The 21,002-nt window shown below is 43.4% G+C and overlaps 1 protein-coding gene across 3 annotated transcripts in view; it reads right to left on the bottom strand.

Annotated features, from left to right (window-relative positions):
- The window catches only part of LOC137518157 (macrophage mannose receptor 1-like), a 171,139-nt gene that overhangs the window by 42,274 nt on the left and 107,863 nt on the right, over window positions 1–21,002 (bottom strand). For all 3 annotated transcript variants that reach the window (XM_068235569.1, XM_068235571.1, XM_068235570.1), the window contains exons 15-21: window positions 20,525–20,669; window positions 18,693–18,734; window positions 11,655–11,818; window positions 7,096–7,166; window positions 6,909–7,009; window positions 3,831–3,973; window positions 1,199–1,313 (exon numbers count right to left, since the gene is read on the bottom strand). In XM_068235569.1, the coding sequence (XP_068091670.1) occupies window positions 1,199–1,313; window positions 3,831–3,973; window positions 6,909–7,009; window positions 7,096–7,166; window positions 11,655–11,818; window positions 18,693–18,734; window positions 20,525–20,669 (781 nt within the window). The remainder of the gene's footprint in view (window positions 1–1,198; window positions 1,314–3,830; window positions 3,974–6,908; window positions 7,010–7,095; window positions 7,167–11,654; window positions 11,819–18,692; window positions 18,735–20,524; window positions 20,670–21,002) is intronic.

Raw genomic sequence — 21,002 nt, 5'->3', positions numbered from 1 at the left:
CCTCACTGCTGCCTCACCTAACACTAACCTCACTGCCACTGCACCTACCACTGACCTCACTGCTGCCGCACCTAATGCTAACCTCACCACCACAGCTAACGATAACTTCACTGCTGCCACACCTACTGGTGCTTCACCTAACACCAACCTCACTGCCATCACACGTAATGCTAACCTCACTGCTGCCACACCTCACTGGTGCCACACCTAACACCAACCTAACTGCCGCCGCTCCCAACACTAACCTCACCGTTGTTACACCTAACCTCACATAACGCTAACCTCACTGTCACTACACCTAACGCTAACCTTACTGGCACTACACCTAACACTAATCTCACTGTCACTACACCTAACACTAACCTCACACTCACTACACCTAACACTAACCTCACTGTCACTACATCAAACACTAACCTCAGTGTCACTACACCTAACACTAACCTCACTACCACTACACCTAACACTAACCTCACTGCCCCTACACCTAATACTAACCTCACTGCTGCTACACCTAATACTAACCTCACTGCCGCTACACCTAACACTAACCTCACTGCCGCTACACCTAACATTAACCTCACTGCCGCTACACCTAATACTAACCTCACTGCCACTACACCTAACACTAACCTCACTGTCACTACATCAAACACTAACCTCACTGCCACTACAACTAACACTAACCTCACTGCCGCTACACCTAACATTAACCTCACTGCCGCTACACCTAATACTAACCTCACTGCCACTACACCTAACACTAACCTCACTGTCACTACATCAAACACTAACCTCAGTGTCACTAAACCTAACACTAACCTCACTGCTGCTACACCTAATACTAACCTCACTGTCGCTACACCTAACAATAACCTCACTACCACTACACCTAACACTAACCTCACTGACGCTGTCACACTTAACGCTAACCTCACAGCTACAAACCGTTTTTAATATGGTAAGTCCAGGACATCTTAGATTTTAAAAAAAAGTCCCCCACAGCTTCAGTTGTGCAGTCACATAACCGTAAATTTTATAACATCTCTGAATAACTCACAGTGGTCTAATATGCAAGGTTTATCGCGTCACTTGCGAGTTCCAATGATCACCAGCCTGCAGAACCGTCAAAAAATCAGGCTGACAGTCTTGCATTTAAGGATAAAATACAGATAGGAAAGTGGAAAGTGATTTTTACCTTGTGTCACAGCATCAGGTATACTGGCAAGATTCCCTCCCTCATTCATGCATGCTGACCTTGCAGATTGCCAGTCTACTGCATTATCATACTCTTCTCCATAGAGTCTGTAACACTGCAAGGAGGAAGTATTGTAATTAGTATTATTATTATTATTATTTATTGTATTTATAAACCACCAGCATATTAGGCAGTGCTGCACAATAAATACATACAATGGTACAAGGGATGGCAGACATAACAAGGTTATAAAACAAATGACAAAGTTATACAAGGCAAAAAGTACAAGATACATGATCATGTGATTTGGGGCTGGTGAGGTAGGTCCAGTAATTCAATTATGAGGCGGTCATAGGAAAGGAGCACAATGGCCCACCAGGCCAGGAGCACAATGGGCCAGGGCTGGGCTGAGGCAGAGGTGAGAGAAGCTCCAGCCTCAGGGTGCAGTGTAGGAGGGGGTGCAAAACTCACTCAGCTATCCTTTCCCTATTGTGTTTCAAGCAAATAGAAATAAGAAAATGGGCTAACTAGCAGTGACTGCAAGCCAGATAACTAGAGATTAAGGTGTTGGGGGCCCTGGGGCGCCTCTTACTCTAATAGCAATCAGTGTGGCTGGGGTGGGAGGGATGGAGGGGCGCACTTTGGTGTCTCAGCCTTGGATGATGGAGGACCTTGTTGCTGGCTCTGGTGGAGGTACACGATCATGTAGAATACACTAGGGAAGGGAGGACTCTGCCAAAGGCTTACAATCTAAGGGGAGGGGGAATGGACACACCATGTAGGGCTGTTAAATAAGTATTCAGCAAAGAAAGTTACTGCGTGATAGTAGTGGGTAGGCCATCTTTAAAAGGTGGGTTTTGAAGGCTTGCTTGAATGTGTTGAAGGAGGTGGTGAGTCTGATCGGCAGTGGAAGGGATTTCTATAGGATGGAGTCAGCTCTCGAGAAATCCTGCAGGTGCGCATGGGAGAGAGTGGGCATTACATGGGGCATTTAAACGAAGGTCCTTGGAGGACCTGAGGGGACGGCTTGGTATATACCTGTGAGCAAGCTCCGAGATGTAGGTAGAGCAGGTTTTGTTGATAGATTTGTAGACCTGGCACAGAATCTTGAAATCTATCCTGAAGTGGACAAGGAGCCAGTGCAGGGATTTACAGAAGGGGGATGGTGGATGTGAAGCAGTGAGAGGAATGCATGAATCTGGCAGCCACATTATTGACTAATGGAAGGGTGGCAATGCGGTTAATGGGGAGACCAGCCAGGAGGGAGTTGCAGTAATCAAGGTGGGAGATGATGAAGGCATGGATGAGCAGCTTGGTCATGTCTGGGGACGGGAAGGGGCGGATCTTAGATATATTACGGAGGTGGAAATTGCAAGCTCTGGTGAAATTTTGAATGAAGGGAAGGGCTGTGTCTAGGGTGGATTAACCACTTCAGCCTTCAGTCATTTTTCACCTTATGCATCCGAGCAAATTTCACCTCCAATCCATTCACCAATAACTTTATCACTACCTATCACAATGAATTGATCAATATCTTGTTTTTTCCACCACTAATTAGGCTTTCTTTGGGTGGTACATTTTGCTAAGAATTATTTTTTTCTAAATGCATTTTAATGGGAATATTAAGATAAAAAATGAAAAAAAAAATCATTCTTTCTCAGTTTTTGGCCATTATAGCTTTAATAAAATACGTGCTACCATAATTTAAACCCACATATTTTATTTGCCCATTTGTTATTACACAATTTAAATTTTGTCCCTATCACAATGTATGGCACCAATATTTTATTTGGAAATAAATGTGCATTTTTTCAGTTTTGCGTCCATCACTATTTACAAGCTTATAATTTAAAAAATGATAGTAATATACCCTCTTCACATGCATATTAATAAACATCTGACTGTTAGGTAACTATTTATGTTTTTGTTTTTTAATTGTAAATTTTTTTTTTAAATAAAAAAAATTATTTGGGTATTTTTTGGAGTGTGGGGATCAACAGTTAATTTTAAATGTAATAAATTGCATCTATTTGGCCGCAAGATGGCCACAGTAAATTTTTTTAGTCCTGCAAGCGAACGCTCTAGCTTACAGGTAGTAAAGGGTGGGCAGGAAACTTTTTTTTTCTTTAGAAAGATTGCGGCTGGTCTTTCTAATGAGGACTTAGATCAATGAATGGGAACTGTGTTCCCATTCATTGATCTCCGGACTAACGGGTGGCGGCACAGGAGCGCGTGGGTGGGCACACAATCACACGCGGGAGCGCACACTAAAGCGCAGCAGCACAGCAGAAGCCTTTTGGACGTATCAGCAAAGTCCAAAAGGCCAAAGTAGTTAATCATAATATAAACCAAAAATTGTTTCTTAGTATCATTTTAGGGGTAAAAAAATGTTTTACCCTATTTGTCTTTTTTTACAGTTTACCTTTTTTTTACAGTTTATGTTCAAGTAAACATGGTATTTAAACAGTTAAGATCCTTTACAATATAGATTTTGGGGAGTACCATAATTAATTCAGGTAGATCGGCACAGAGGACCTTCAGGGTCCCCCCAGCAGAAGTCATTGGTCACGGTAATAATTACTGGAATCCCTGCTCCGCAACCACTAGAAGACACCATTGTCATTCAGCTTACCTTGTTCCTAAATGCCAGCCATTCTGATGGGCATCCACCGGGTGGAGCCGGAACTGTGGGAGCAGCTGTTACATTGATATTATTGGTTTTCCTTTCACAAATAAAATAGCTTGGATAACCACAGTTTATGTCATTCCAAACTCCTGAAATGGAAATATAGCAAGTGATATATTTAGTACACAAACAGAAAAACAAACCAGACAGAAATCAATGTAACAGTTGTTCATGGTTGCCCCGGCACTTACTGTACTGGACAGGTTACCTGGTTAAAGTACCCCTGACTCTGTTCACTCCTCCCCTTAAACTTTTAATATTGCTTTATTACTGGTGCTGCGACTAGCACACAGCATCATCTTTCCCCCTCCTGTGTCCTATGTAGCCTCCATTGTGCTCAGTCATAGTCTTCGACTGAGGCAGAACATCAAATATGAGCGGGGAGGAAGTGGCAGTCCTTCCTCCCCTGTGTGCATCCATAATTCCACCTGCCGCTTTAGTTCCGTACGTAATTCACTGCACACAGCGCGCAGGGGAGTTGAGCTCTGTGTGCGGACATGTGAGAATTGAGGTTGGATATTCTTCCGACCTCAATTAACACGAGCCCACACACAGCGCTGCTCCCCTGTGCACTGTGTGCAGTGAAACAAATACGGACCTAAAGCCATGAGTGGAGGTGGCAGAGTTAAGGATGCACACAGGGCTAGTTCTAGACTTTTTGCTGCCTGACGCAAACTTGGGAGGATGCACCCTCACCCCCTGATTTGGAATGATCACACAGCACCCAACAATTTACTCTGCTTCATTTAATGTTTTCACATGACATGCTGCAGCTCAACACAGTAGCACACTGGCTGGCTGTGAGTCTGTGACAAACAAATTGCTCACCCTCAGCCACTCCATACCTCCTCAGGAAGGTACACACAGTACAAACATGCTGTCCCTGAAATCACTGCGTCTGATGTAAATGTTTCACCTTGCTTCATGAGAGAACAGGCCCTGGACTTACAGAGGGGAGGAAGAACGGTCACTTCCTCCCTGGTCATAATTGTTGCCAGAACAAGGGCAACAGGGGGTGCAGGATGGGGGAGGATGCTGTAGTGTGCTGTGACAAAGCCACAGCACCAGTAATACATTTTTTTTAAAGTATTTAAATTGAACCTAAATAAATGAAAGAAAAAGAGTTTCACTTACCTGGGGCTTTGACCAGCACCAGCCAGCCATCCTGTGCCCTCGATGCTCCTCTACTATCCTCCGTTCTCCCGCCACGGCTAAGTTTTGTTTTTCACCGACTGGGAGTCGGCAGGCCAGTGCGCCTGTGCGGCCCTTGCCATGCACAGGTTCGCTCGCATTCCCATCCGCAATAGCATCCTGTGCATGTGCAGGACGCTTTTTGCAAAGCGAACAAAGCTACACGTGGCGAGGGCCGGGCAGGCTCACTGGCCTGCCGACTCGCTTTCATTTGGTGGAAAATTGTATTTTGTTATGAAACTAGGAGACAACTATCCGACGGTTAAAAATTGTTTAATCAGATGACCACTGAGGAGTTTTTTCGATTAAGGACCTGAGCAATTTTCACCTTTCAGCGCTCCTCCCATTCATTTGTCAATAACTTAATTACTACTTGTCACAACAAAATGATCTTTATCTTGTTTTTTTGCCACCAACTAGGCTTTCTTTGGGTGGTACATTATGCTAAGAATTATTATATTGTAAATGCATTTTACAAGAATAATAAGAAAAAAATGGAAAAAAAATGTTTTCAGTTTTCAGCCTTTATTGTTTTAAAATAATACATGCTACTATAATTAAATCCCACGTATTTGATTTGCCCATTTGTCCCAGTTATTACACCTTTTTAATTATGCCCCTATCACAATGTATGGTGGTGACAATATATTTTTTGGAAATTAAGGTATATTTATTTCAGTTTTGCATCCGTCACTAATTATAATTCCTTGTTTGCAAAGATAAAAGTATTATACCCTCATGACATTAATTTTAAAAAAGTCCCTAAGGTAATCTTTATCAATGACCACAGCATCTCATTGATGCCAGTGGTCATTGATCATGGGCACTTAGATCGGTGAATGGGAACTATGTTCCTATTCACTGATCAGTGCACTAACAGGCGGCGAAAAGAACGCGAGCGCACGTGTGGGTTAGAGCAGTGGCTTTACTTCAGGAGCTACATATTTGATGAGGAATATGTTTAGAGGGAGCCAGAGATGGAATGTAGTGGAGTAAAAGGATCAGGAGGACTATGGAGGTATGTATCTATATTATGTTTTTAACCTCCTGGGCGGTAATCCCGAGCTGAGCTCAGGGTATGTCGTGCAGGAGGATTTCTCAGGCCCTAGTGGGCCGATTTGCATAATTATTTTTGTTACAAGCAGCTAGCACTTTGCTAGCTGCGTGTAACTTCCGATCGCCGCCACTCGCCGCCGATCCGCCGCTACCTGCCGTGCCGCGCAGCCCCCCCCCCCCCTCCCTGACCCCTTGCGCAGCCTGGCCAATCAGTGCCAGGCAGCGCTGAGGAGTGGATCGGGACTCCCTCTGACGTCACGACGGTGACATCATCCCGCCCGGTCGCCATGGTGACCGGGGAAGCCCAGCAGGAAATCCCGTTCTGAACGGATTTCCTGCTTACTCTGATCGCCGAAGGCGATCGGAGTGGGTGGGGGGATGCCGCTGCGCAGCGGCTATCATGTAGCGAGCCCAGGGCTCGCTACATGATATACAAAATGAAAAATGTTAAAAGAAAGTGCTGCGCCCCCTCCTGGGCGATGTAATTATATCGCCCAGAGGGTTAATGTCACTTTTGGTATACGCTAGCTCAGTGAACAGAGATGTGCAAACAGCACATTAACAGCTGGAAAGAAAAAGAGAACTGGAGTGGAGAGCTCAGATCATTACCAGTTTCAATTTAGCTGAGACTTGGTACATTTTATTCGGACATTATGGACTGCTGAAATAAATGTCTCACCATTGGGTAACTGCCTACACATTTTAACGCACCAGCTGTAGAAGCACATTTTAACACTTTAACAAAAAAAAAACTTATAGTAGACATTCATAACAAACCTTGGTTTCTATACATTGTGACACAATTCTCATCATTGTTGGCAAAGTTGGGTTCATAGATTGCCCATGCAACATAATTCACAGGAGAGCCGTCCATCCATCTAAGACAGAAAAAAAGACACCAGCATTTAATTAAAGAGGACCTAAACTCTTCCACAGGAGAGAAAGAAAAAAAAAAACCACCTACTTAAATTCTTTATCCACAGATAAACGTAGACCAATGAAATAGGAGGAATCAGCCTTCCCAGTCTTTAAAGTCTAAACAGGAAAAATAAGAATGAGGGCAGTTATTATGTATAAGATGTTATAGTTTACAGTATTGTATTATTATGTAGTATTTATATAGCACTGACATTTTACGCAGTGCTGTACAGAGTGTCTTGTCACTAACTGTCCCTTGGAGGGGCCCACAATCTAATCCCTACCATAGTCATATGTTTATTGTAGCCTGGGGCCAATTTAGGGGAAACCAATGAACTTATCTGTATGTTTTTGGGATGTGGGAGGAAGCTGGAGTGCACAGAGGAAACCCACAACGACACAGGAAGAACATACAAACTCTGTGTAGATAGTGCCCTTGCAGGAATTCGAGCTAGGGATTCAGAGCTGCAAGGCAAGAACGCTAAGCACTACACCACCGTGCTGCCCATATGCTGCCCATATGCAGTTTCCAATAATAAGAGGTCATTCTATCTAATAAAAACCCAGGTTTCTGCATCCGTGGACTGCGTCCATGTCAGAGAGTGCGCAGATGCAAGGCTACATGTGTGCATGGTCGTGTTCGCAGGCGCACTGAGTGCTCCCAAAGATGAGGGTTCCAAACTGCGCATGTGCAAGTGCGTGACAGAAAGCACTCACACTGCTATGGAGTGCCCATCTTCGGGAGCACTCTTGCTCCTGAAGCTTTCAGAAGAACTCGGACTCCCGAACCCTTCAGAGGATACTCAGAGCTGTAGTTGATCAATTGTTCCAAAATAATGTTTAAAAAGACAACACTAGAATGAGGGAACCGTGAGAGGATCGGAGAGGCTCTATACAACCCTCTCCATAGTTAAGTATTTTTTTATTTTTTATTTTTTGCGTTTTGTTTTATTTTAATTTCACTTCACATTAGCGTTAATGATCGTAAAGTATTCAGTCTTGTTTCAATAGGGAACTTCCTGATTATCAATGTCAGCACGATTACTTAGCGATTGACAAAAACAATTGCCGATCAATCTTTTGAAATTAAAAGATAGATTTATATATATCTTAGTGTTTAAAATGTCACTTTGATTTACAATCGGGTAGGCATTCTATATATAGAGATGTCGCGAACCTCCGATTTTAGGTTCGCGAACCTCCGCGAAAGGTTTGGTTCGCGAAAAAGTTCGCGAACCGCAATAGACTTCAATGGGGAGGCGAACTTTGAAAATTTTTAAAAATTCTACCGGCTAGAAAAATGATACCGAACATGTTTCAAGAGCTCTATTACCTGGAGGCACATCTGATTGAGTGAAATACACATCACTGCTGGAGGACCCACCCTCCCTCCCTCCCTCCTCCAAGCAAGGTCCTTATACCATTTGACTCTTGTGGGTCCCTCCTCCCTCCTCCCTCCTTCCACCTCCCACCTCCCTCCTCCCACCTCCCACCTCCCTCCTCCCACCTCCCACCTCCCTCCTCCCACCTCCCTCCTCCCACAATGAGCAGACTGCCATCAGTTCAGAGTGAAAGGAATTTGTTACAGTAAACAAAAGAGATAAGCAAATTAAATGTATACATCATTATTTACCAGCACTTCAGGAACTCTCTCAAACACATCTTAAAGTGGACCCAAATTAAAAATACAAGATTTCAGAAATAAAATGTATTTTCTGAATTATAATAATAAATAGCAGCCTTTTTTCAGCTGCATAATGACAAATATAAAATATTTTACATTTATTGGAGAAACCCCTCCCTTTCTTTCAAATTGCCGGGACAGAATCCGGCAAAATGCTGGAGTAGGTGGTGTCGGGCAATGGAGGAATTGCTAATGGCTGCCACCTGTATAACCCTAGTTATGAAAAGAGAAGGGTGAAAAGCATGCACTGAAATGCTCATAGGCCTGAAGGAGTGTTTATTTATCTTTGTGTGTGTCAGAGTGGTGCAACTAAATATTTTGAATGAAAAAAATGTTTGGTTTGGGTCCGCTTTAATCGATAGTGTCCCTTTAAAGTAGAAAATATTTAAAAAAAAAACAGCTCCTGGTGGGTACTTCCCTCCAGTGATGCTTGGATACTCAAGATCAAGAATTTAGTTAAATCAGGCCACGGCAGTATCGAAATCCAGATACGGCGTGATCGGGATCCGGATTTGATGCCCAAATCCGAATTCGACTCAGATTTTAGCCGTGATTACATGTAGAATCTGTGATTACAGACGTTTTGACTTTAACGTTAATAGCAAAGCACCCATACATGCTCCAATCACTAAAATTGCACGGATTATAAAGGTTATCAGTGGGTACAATGTAAAAAAAAAAATCAAAAATAACTTTTAGTTTTTGAGAAAATCGATTTAAAAGTTTCAAAGGAAAAAAGTATCTGATTAAAAACCGCCAAAATTTGCCAGATATGTGAAAAAGAACAATGGGAACAAGAGGATATTTTTTTTTCAAAAAGACCAGATCGTTTTTGAGAAAATTTATTTTGATTTTTGATTTTAAAGTTTCATAGGAAAAATGTATACATGGAAATGCGGTAAATACAGTAACTGTTATTTACCACATTTAAATGTTTACTTTTTCCTCTTGTTCCCACTGTTCTCCTTAAAGCGGTATTGTCACCATAAAAATCAAATTTCAACAGCAACTAGTCTGAGTGTATTAAGTGATAAAGATGCTAATCCTGCATTCAAAACTTGCAAAACTTTTTCTGCTGAAGTTATCACATACTTTATGAGCACTGATCCTAGTGCCAAACAGTGCCAAAGAGTTGAATGCTGGGAGTTCTTTTTATCTATAATATATTCATCCTCTTCCATTTATTTCCCTGCCTAGCTTTCTTATCTGAAACACCCTCTGCTCACTTGTGTTTACAAGCAAGGCTGAGGTGACTCAGCGATTGAAGGATAAGACAGTGCAGTTGCTAGTATACACCTCGGTGGGAGTGTCTGAAGACTCTGGGAGGAGGGCAGCTAAGTAATGAATACACAATGAGCAAGAAAAGGGAGGGGGAGAAAACAAGAGTCAGGGAGGATATGATGTCAGCATTAGCTTGGCAAGATGGCCACTGCCTAGAATAGGATTTTATGCTTTTCCTTTATAAAATTCACAGGAATCAGTATGTGGATAACACAATACATCTGTTATGCAAGTAGAAGTAGTATTTATCTACTTATATATGTGTTTTTTATTTCTAGGTTAGCATGGGTGTCGCTCGCTTGTTCTTTAACATATCCTGCAAATTTGGTGTTTCTAGCATGTAACTGCTAAATTTGGCGGGTTTTCAGTTAAAAATCACGGCCGTGATCACAGCTAAATCCGTGATCACGAGCCGGATTTGGACCACAATCACGGGTGCATTCGGAACTGAATCCGTGATCAAGGGGTGATCATGAATTCGGAATCCGACCTCGTGATCAGGAAAACCAGCTCGTGATCATGGGTTACCCACGATCACGAGGCCATGGAGAGCATCATTGCTTACCTCAAGAGGGGGAAGATTCTGGATCCCAAGGAGGCTTCCCCCATCCTCCTAAACCTCAGGGATCCAATGCTGGCAGCCTTAAAAAAATCAGCCAACAAGCTTGTTTTGCAGTAGCTTATGAAATATTTACCTTCTCCAGCGCAGGCGCAGTAGCAGCTTTCCACTCTGGCGGAAATAACCGAGCCCTAACGGGTCTGCTCTCCTGCAAAGGCGACTTGTGCAGTAGAGTGGACCCAATCGGGCTTAGCTATTTTCGCATTAACCCATTGGAATGCCGGTGCTGCGTCTGCGGTGGAGTTGGGAAGGTTTACATTGCTGCTGTTAACCTCCTTGCCGGTTTTCCCGACCTGAGCTCGGGGTAGAAAAAATAAGCTATTAGCGGTGATCCCGAGCTCAGGTCGGGGTAGGCATTGCAGAGCTTTACTTGTAGTTGTGGAGTCCCGGGCGCGATCTCGCTGCGCAGCGGGACTCCAGCCTTTCTCCCCGGCAGTGTGGGGTCTTTCCCTGGCCACCGGGATCCCCCATGTCCCCGCTATTCTTCCGGGGACCCGGCAGCCAGTTGGAGCAGCGCAGCCGTGGTGGTGGCAGCAGAGCGGTGGTGGCAGCATGACGTCATCGGGGGCGGGGCTAATATTGAAAACGAACTTCTCTATATTAGAGAAATATAGAGAAGTTTGTTTATATGTATATTAGCGCCATCTTGTGGGCAAAGAGAAAACTGCAGCACAGGAGCCCAGGAAGGTACATTTTTTTTTCATTTTGCTGCAGATCTCCCTGCCAGAATGATTTTTTTCAGGTTTTAGGGTCTGAAAGAGTGAAAAAAAATTGCACCGCTTTTAGACCCTAAAATCTGGAAAGAATCAGACCGCCAAGGAGGTTAAGGGCTGTTAGCGCTGGATCCCATAGGGTGAACAGGATGGGGAAAGATCCTCATTTGGATCCAGAAGCTTCCCCTTCTGAGGTAAGAACCCCCCCCCCATGGGAAGTTTTTTTTTTATTACAGATACTCTTTAAGTTTTTGTCCTGTGAAGATTAATGCTTATTCACACAAAATAGATGAAGGTTCAGAACTTACATATTTCCATAGAAGTTTCCTTTCCTCTTCACCTTCAATAGTCACTAAATCACCAAAATGTTTTGTGCAGAACTCTCGAGCTTTGTCCATGGGCATCTCCTCCCTGCTCACATAATACTGACTATCATTCCGTACCAGCCAACCATCGCTGCTCAGTTCAAAATCTGTCATAAACAAAATAATAGAATAGAATAGAATATTTTCATAAGAGCAAAACAGTGATAAAAATAAACTCCTCGCAAAAGAATGTTACATTTAAAGTAGCAACAAGAGGCGTAGGAGATGGAAGTTCCTATTTGAAACTCACAAATTCATTCCTGATTCTGACTGCAACACTAGTGGAGACTAAGGATGAAGATATTGACTATTCAACGGATTGCAGATGCGGAAACAGGCTTGCCGGTAATTCTGCATGTGTCCATTCTATTTAGTGCTTTTGTAAAGAATGAAGGAAATACTAAGAATCACCCAGAAGGAGATGGACTAGTCCACAGCGTATCAGATTTTCCCTACCTACTGTAAGTGACAGCAAAATAGGAAAACGGTAATTTAAAGTGCATTTTACTCTGGAATAAATACACATTTTAAATGTGTGCATTTGTATGTATTTTACATTTTTCTGTTTTTTTTTTGTTTTGTCTTTACAACAGTGGTCCTTTGAGTGTTCCAGAGACACAAACTGTGAATTAGTGGCCTTTTTTAGCTATTCCTGTTCGATTTCCTACTGGTAACTGATTCACTCAAAATGTCTGATAGATCAACCTTCAATCGATTTTGACCAAGAACCAATCTAATCAATCAATCAGATGGGTCAGAAAGTCTAGGTTGATCTGGGATGGGTAAGGTGCAGCGGTAAATCTCTACTGGAATCTATGAAAAATTGATATGCTGTTTGTGGAAGCAAAACATTATTTTCTGAATTGTTTCAGAAAACAATCAACTGTTTTACCAACAGTTTACCAGTTTACCAACAACCAAAAAAGAATAAAAGCAATTAAAACAGACCACATAGTCTGAACACTCTGCTGCAAACAATCATGCCCGTATATAGATACTATAGATGAGATACATATAAGTGTATGGGCCCCCTCAGCAAAAAACAAGAAAAGAAGGTGCATATGAACAGCACCACTCAAATACAATGTATAAACATATCTTTATTCAAAATCACATGTTGTATATAATGACACTTATAGTTCAAAAAAGAATAAAAGCTATTAAAACAGACCACATAGTCGTAAAACACTCTGCTGCAAACAATCATGTCCGTATATAGATATTATAGATGAGATACAATAAATTGTTCTAGTATCAAAGTCACACCTGAATTAATATAAACCCCAAAATGTGTATATGCACGCATACAGTTGTACATACATATGTGCATATACTCCAGCCTGATGGGTATCTAAGTACATTCCACAGGTGGTTGAACCCGGGTTCAGTAATATGGTGCAAATGTGCTTGACATAGTAGCTGGGAAAAAACATACAATGACATTTGTAAAGGAGAGAGGTCACCGCAGCGGTGCACCTGCGGTGTTCTCTCTCCTTTTAAGCGGAGTGACAGCCCGGGGAAGTAGTGGGACTGTCTTAAGGAGATCCCAGCCTATCCTCTGCTGCGCTGTTTGGTTCTCACACCTTCCTGGACTAAGTATCTCCTTTTAAAGAGAACCAGAGATGAAGCACCCTCTTGTATTTTACCTTATAAATCAGTGGGAACATGACAGTAAACACCTAATCTGCCCTTTGTTTCATTGTTCTCTGTTTAATCTGACTGTTATCACCTCTGATAAGAAACCATGACTTAGCATTCAGTCTGGCTTTGCTACGGAAAGATTATAGCTGAGTCTTCCTTCTCTGGTGTCTTTTCAAGCCCAAGCCTGCCCCCTTGTGGCTCTGCTATAATGACTCAGCTATAATTATTCCCTGCAAAGCCAGACTGAATGCTCAGTCCGGGATTCTTATCACAGCTGATAACAGACACTTTTAGCAGTGAGGATGAAACGGAGAGCAGGGTAGGTATTTTCTCTAACGTTCCCACTCATTTATATGGTAAAATACATGAGGGTGCTTCGTCTCTGGTTCACTTTAAGCACACTTTCATGCTTCTCATGCACTTTACCTACATAGGCTGCTCCTTGTTGGTTTGTTAATTTATTGCAGTTGTTTGCACTATGATTACTTATTGCACCAGCACTGTGATCCTTTGATCTGTTCATTGTTTACCACAATTATTTAATTGTATGTTTTTTCCCAGCTACTATGTCAAGCACATTTGCACCATATTACTGAACCCGGGTTCAACCACCTGTGGAATTTACTTAGATACCCATCAGGCTGGAGTATATGCACATATGTATGTACAACTGTATGCGTGCATATACACATTTTGGGGTTTATATTTAGGTGTGACTTTGATACTAGAACAATTTATTGTATCTCATCTATAATATCTATATACGGACATGATTGTTTGCAGCAGAGTGTTTTAGGACTATGTGGTCTGTTTTAATAGTTTTTATTCTTTTTTGAACTATAAGTGTCATTATATACAACATGTGATTTTGAATAAAGATAGGTTTATACATTGTATTTGAGTGGTGCTGTTCATATGCGCCTTCTTTTCTTGTTTTTTGCTGAGGGGGCCCATACACTTAACAATTTTCCTGCCGATATACAGCAGATTCGATCACTGTGATCGAATCTGCTGTGAAATCGTTGCGCAAACGCTGACAGAACAATCGATTTCCGTCCGAAATCAATCGTTCCTGTCGATTCCCGTCGATCCGTTCGTGCGGAAGATTTAGCTCGATCGCCGGCGGGTCGGGAGTGCGTCGATAGCGGCGTTTGAATGCCCGACGACCGACGCTAGCAGCAATACATTACCTGCTCCGGCCGGCGCATATCCCCGATCTCCGCTATCCCTTCTCCGTGCTCAACTCCTCCAGCTTCACTGAACTTCCTGTCCAGGCAGGAAGTTTAAACAGTAGAGTGCCCTTTACTGTTTTAACTTCCCCGGCAGGAAGTTCAGTGAAGCTGGAGGAGCCGAGCATGGAGAAGAGACAGCGGAGACCAGGGGTACGCGCCGGCCGGATCAGGTAATGTATGCGGGGGCCGGGGGGCGGCGGCAGCAGCGGCAGCTTCACAGACTGTGATCGGTTTTATGCTGAAATCGATTCACAATCTGTTTGCAGTAAAGGCAGCCATACGATCCCTCTCTGATCTGATCAGATTCGATCAGAGAGGGATCTATCTGTTGGTCGGATCTGATGGCAAATCGACCAGTGTATGGCTACCTTAAGACAAGTTACACTACAGTCTGACTAAAGAGACGGTGTTATTTGCATACCTGAATTCTTAACACTTGCAGACAGTTAGGAAAAGTAAAAAGGAACACAGTCTAGTTCTATGCAAGATTGTAATTAAACATACACACTTTTATCTTATAAAATCACAATTCAGTTCAGGTACCCTTTAAGGTTGGATGTAGCGTTGAGCCGAAATGTGCGTAATTGTGTTTCCGTAGTTACGGATGCATATTTTGCAACTACGTTGCGAATATCGTAATTTCATAATTGCCATACAAACAGTAATTCGGAATTCCATAATCAAATTTTCCATCACCTAACTTTGCGTTTTGGCACAAATTTGTGTTTAACGCAAAATGTCTTAATTTCATGTTTTCTATAGAAACAGTCATTTTAATTACAAAAAAATGGATGTAATTTCATTTTTAATAGTAATTATGCAAATTTAAGTATTTACTAACCTCAGAAAAGTCACTCATTGATTGCAATTGCTGATAATGCAAAGGCCCCTGCATGTGCTGTCGCTTTAAATCTATCAGGAGGCTTTATCTGCAGCCACTTCTAAGACAGGTGCTCTTTGTCATGGTGCACTTAGCGATATTGCAAAGGTCCCTGAACATGCTGTCCCTTTAAATGCATTAGGAGGCTCTCCCTGCAGTCACTTCTAAGACAGGTACTCTTTGTAAAGGTGCACTTAGTGGTCATGCATGCTATGACACTTGGTTTTGGGCCTTAATATCTGATAGTGCAAAGGTCCCTGCATGTGTTGTCACTTTAAAAGTATCAGGAGGCTCTGGACTGGAACACAATTTAGAAAACAACCGAATTTCCGAATTAAACAGGAAATTCTCTTTCATTTCCTTCACGAAAATGATCGCAGTTATGAAAAATGATCGTAATTACTAAATTCCGCATAAACACAAAATGTTGTGTCATTACGCTCATCACTAGTTGGATGATCTTGCATGGTTTAACCTCCCTGACATTCAATTTCCCCAGGATTTCTGTGCAAAAACTGATCTAATTCATTTTCATAACCTTTTTTTTCCCTGTAACTTGACAAAATGTGTCAAGCAAGGGTCGAGTATACAGTGCAGGAGAGTATTGACGTGTATGCATGTCAATACAGGTCAAAGCATATTTTGTATTGACGTGCATAACCGTCAATACTGTCAGGGAGGTTAAAGGGGTAGGTAAGCCTATATCTTGACTGCCAGGTTCTGAACAGCATAACAGCAGGGCCGGATTTACCATAAGGCACTGTAGGCACGTGCCTACAGGCGCCTGATGATGGACAGGCGGCCCACTCCCCTCCCAAAGTGCCTCCCTCCCTTCTTTCCTGAGCAGAGTTCTGATGAGAGTGTACAGCCAGCGCACTTGTGGTGTGGTTCAGCGGATGTTTGTGGGTTCATGGAGGGCGATGATTATGAGACCTTATTTGCAAAAATAATAGTAATATACCCTCATGGCATACATATTTAAAAAGCCAAGTTCCTAAGGTAACAATACATGTTTTTTATCTTATATTCTGTCACTGTGTTTTCATTTTACAAGTCTTTTATTTTGATACAGAATATGCGAAAATGTAATTGCTTTTGATTCAATTTGTGACTAAAAAGAATACACAAGACATGGGCCTCAACCCTAAAACTCTCTAAACTCCATTCTACAACTTATCAGGGTTAAAATGTTACCACATACAGTATATCTCTTGTAGTTGTTTGCTAAGACTTTCCCAAGTTTGATCATAGTTTTGAAAATTACTTTTTTTTGATGGATTGAGTTTGTCCCTACCCATTTTTTATGTGACGTGCACACAAGTTTTAAGACACACCAAAATGTATTCTACAACTCTTTATGGTTAAAATGATACCAAATATGCCTCATTTAGTAACAAACTGGTGGTGCACTCTCCACAACTACACTGAACAAATATATTCGTCCAGTTAGGCTTAAAGCGGATCCAAGATGAAAAGCTAACTATAACAAGTAACTTGTCTATATATCTTATCTAAATTTTAGATAGTTTACACAGCAAATCTAGCTGCAAACAGCTTCAACTATATATGATAACTAGTGACCTAAGCCCGTTTGAAAATGAGCTAGGTCTGTCACTGTGCATGCGCCTGCCGCACATGCACATGTCCCGCATGCCCGCCGCGCATGCCCCCTCAGTGTCTCAGCATCCCTGCACATGTACAGAGCCCAAAAGGGACACACACACACAGACATGGGATGCAGAGACACTTAGGGATTATTATAGAGGATTTATTCCTGTGATACAATGAGAGTGGCCATGTTCTGTTTGTCGCATTACACACAGCCAAGCTGATTTGTATCTCCAGCCCTAAGCCTCTGAAAACGTCACTACCCTCTCCTCCTCCCTCCTCCCCTCTGCCTCTGAAATCTCTGGCTAGTAACTTCCTCCTCCTGCCCAGACTGCGCTCCCATGAGCACTTGCTACTAAGGTTTAGAGCGCCAAGGAACTCTGGAGAAGCTGTGGGCGAGGCTTGTTTAGTTTATAGGGAATTAGAGTATTAAAACAAAACAAAAAGGTATTTGGCTTGAGGAATGCCCTATAAACTATATGAAAGGAACACAATTATGCAATGAATAAAAGTTTATCTCGGATCCACTTTAAGTGGTTAATGTAACGTTAGCACAAAATAAGTTTCTATTGAATAAAAAAATAGAACAATAGTGAATAACCATAACCTTTAAAGGGAAGGTTCAGGGATGCTGTGAAAAAAATAAAAATCCAAATCCACTTACCTGGAGCTTCCTCCAGCCCGTGGCAGGCAGGAGGTGCCCTCGTCGCGGCTCCGCAGGCTCCCGGTCTCCTCCGGTGGCGCGCCCGACCTGGCCAGGCCGGCTGCCAGGTCGGGCTCTTCTGCGCTCCAATGTGCGGCTCACTGGTGCGCGCTGACGTCATCGGACGTCCTCCGGGCTGTTCTGCGCAGGCTCAGTAGTTCTGAGCCTGCGCAGTTCAGCCCGGAGGACGTCCGATGACGTCAGCGCGCACCAGTGAGCCGCACATTGGAGCGCAGAAGAGCCCGACCTGGCAGCCGGCCTGGCCAGGTCGGGCGCGCCACCGGAGGAGACCGGGAGCCTGCGGAGCCGCGACGAGGGCACCTCCTGCCTGCCACGGGCTGGAGGAAGCCCCAGGTAAGTGGATTTGGATTTTTGTTTTTTTCACAGCGTCCCTGAACCTTCCCTTTAAAGAGAGCCCAGGGTGGGCTAAAAAAAAAAAAATAGGCTACCTTATCTGGTGGGGCTGAGCGGATCAGGTAGCCACAAAAACTGCCGCTCCCCGCTGTTCCTGTGGGCCGCAATGGCCCACTTTCACTTTGGTGACCTCTGGATCACGACGCTGCACTGAGAGACTGTATGCCTCTCATAGCATGCAGGGAGGAGGGGGAGTGTCAGGAGGCATGACCAGGGAGAGAGCGAGCTGCCCAATGGGAGCTCTGGAAACCCTGCAGCAACACCGGGCGTTTTGAACAGGGAATCCCTCTCCCTGTGTTTACCTCCGAGATAGTGACAGATATTGTCGCTAATCTTGGGGGTCTTGGGGGCAGAGAGCGGCGGTGTGGGGACACAGAGGCATGTTATGAGGCAGAGTACATGCCTCTGTGTTCCATCTGCCCCCCCATCTGCCCACCTCGGGTACTCTTTAAGGTAAGATTATTATTATTTTTTTTTTACCAGAAACAGTAAACAGTTCTTACCAGGACTTGGGGCGCTTGAGGGTTCTGGCTTTGGCACTGCGCCTGAGAAGAAAAAACAAATACATTAAAACCATCAAATACCATTTAATACATTAAAACATACACAATAAACCTCTCACCCCAATGACTTGTAAGTCTGACCAATATAATAAGTGTATGTGAGCGTGCGTGTGTGTGTGCGTGTGTGTGTGCGTGTGTGTGTGTGTGTGTGTGCGTGTGTGTTGTGTGTGTGTGCGTGCGTGCGTGTGTGTGCGTGCGTGTGTGTGCGTGCGTGTGTGTGTGTGTGTGTGTCAATAGGTCAACCAATAGCAAGTGTGGAGTCCATGCCAAGTAAGCATCTTATAAGCTGTGGACTACAGATCAATGGTGTCTTAACCATCTTTTTGTAAGGTGGATTACCTTGGACCAAGTCATTATTCTCCTACTCACCCCTCCCACTCCATTCAGCTACATAGTGTGCCTGTGCCACTCCATCACCCCCACCATAGCAACAGAACATGTCTCTAGCCTCCTGTAGTGTGCGTGAAATAGGGGCACAAGGAAAAATTGGCGCCGGGTGAAGTCGATATAAGTGTAAATTATAATTACGGTAAATGTTACCTATATTTTACTGCAACTAAACGTAACCCTACTCTCAAACAGAACCTTAAACTCCCCTTCCTGATGCTTAACCCTAAACCCTCCCCCCTGACACCTGACCTAACCCTTAACCCCTCTTATTGACGCCTAACCCTAAACCCCCCTTCCTGAAACCTAACCCTAAACCCCTCTTATTGACGCCTAACCCTGAAACTCCCCTACTGACACCTAACCTTAAAACTCTTCTTCCTGACGCCTTACCTCCTCTTCTTGAGGCCTAGCCCTAAACCCCCCCCTTCCTGGCACCAAACCTCAAACCCCCCCTTACTGACGCCTAACCCTAAAACCCTCCTTCCTGATGCCTAACCCTTAACCCCTCTTCTTGAGGCCGAAACCCTAAAACCCCCTTCTTGACGCCGGCCTAACCCTTAAACCCCTCATCCTGACGCCTCACCTTAAAATCCTCCTCCTTGACGCCTAGCTCCAAACCCGTCTTCTTGACTCCTAACCCTAAACCCCTGCCCCCCCCCCTGACGCCTATCCCTAAAACTCCCCTTGCCAACCTTATATATAAATTTCAAAAACTAAAACTATTTCAAACACTATAACTGTCTAATTTTCAAAGTGATAACAAAGTTAAAAAAACATAAAGTTGTAATGTTCTCAAAATGATAACAATTTAAAAAACTATAACGCTCTGATTTTCAAAACAATATTTATTGAGCGCCCAAATTTCTGCTTTCAGGGCCCAATAGCCGATATTTACATTAGCGCCTATGGCAGCGGCAAAATCGTAAATTAGCTGCGGGCGCCTACATTTTCTGCTTTCCCCCTTTACAGGCTCAATCCTAAACTGTTGCCCAAGGGATCAAGTCCTCACACATGTGTAAAAGGCTTAAAGGACAACTGTAACGAGAAGGATATGGAGGCTGCCATATTTATTTTTAAGCAATGCCAGTTGCCTGGCTATCCTAGTGATCCTCTGCCTCTAATACTTTTATCCACAGACTCTGAACAAGCATGCAGCAGATCAAGTGTTTCTGACATTATTGACAATCTGAATAACACCAGAAACAAGCATGCAGCCAATCTTGTCAGACACCACTGCAGCCAATAGATCAGCAGGGCTGCCAGGTAACTGGTATTGTTTAGGAAATAAATATGGCAGCCCCCATATTCTTCTCACTACAGTTGTCCTTTAAATTTTTCTTATACCTGTTGATAACTACTGATATCGTTCTCCAGGCATTTACCTTTTCTTAGCTTACAGATCCAGTCCTGGGGAGTCTCACAGTGCCTGTCATTCCAGGAAAGTCTGTAATCAGTGTTCACCTCTCCACACAGCTCCAACCCCTGGTAATTGTTGGGTTCTCCATAGCCCCAGTTCTCATAAGAAAACTTTTGGAAACAAAAAGTATCAGTATCCAACAAGCAGTAAAACTCTTTCACAAGATTTCACAGATTTCAAACAGGAATAGAGGCTAAAGAAGGATTATTAGCCAAAAGCTTACTGTTTTTCTTGTTAAGTAAACCACTAAATGGTATCACCCTGATTCAAAAATTATTGCTTTTATAAAGCTAGAGGACCCCTAGGGGCATAACTAGAAATCACTGGGCCCACCTGCAAAACTTTGGATGGGGCCTCCACCCCTGGAGGGAGAGCCCAAGAGCACTGAAAGGGGGGTTGAATGTGAGGGGGAGGGGAGTTGGGTCCTCCTCCCCACCACTGTG

The sequence above is a fragment of the Hyperolius riggenbachi genome, chromosome 5 (genome assembly GCF_040937935.1).
Source record: "Hyperolius riggenbachi isolate aHypRig1 chromosome 5, aHypRig1.pri, whole genome shotgun sequence".
In the NCBI taxonomy this organism is placed as follows: domain Eukaryota; kingdom Metazoa; phylum Chordata; class Amphibia; order Anura; family Hyperoliidae; genus Hyperolius; species Hyperolius riggenbachi.
The sequence above is the reverse complement of the archived record's forward strand: the minus strand, read 5'-3'. Positions and strand labels throughout refer to the sequence as shown.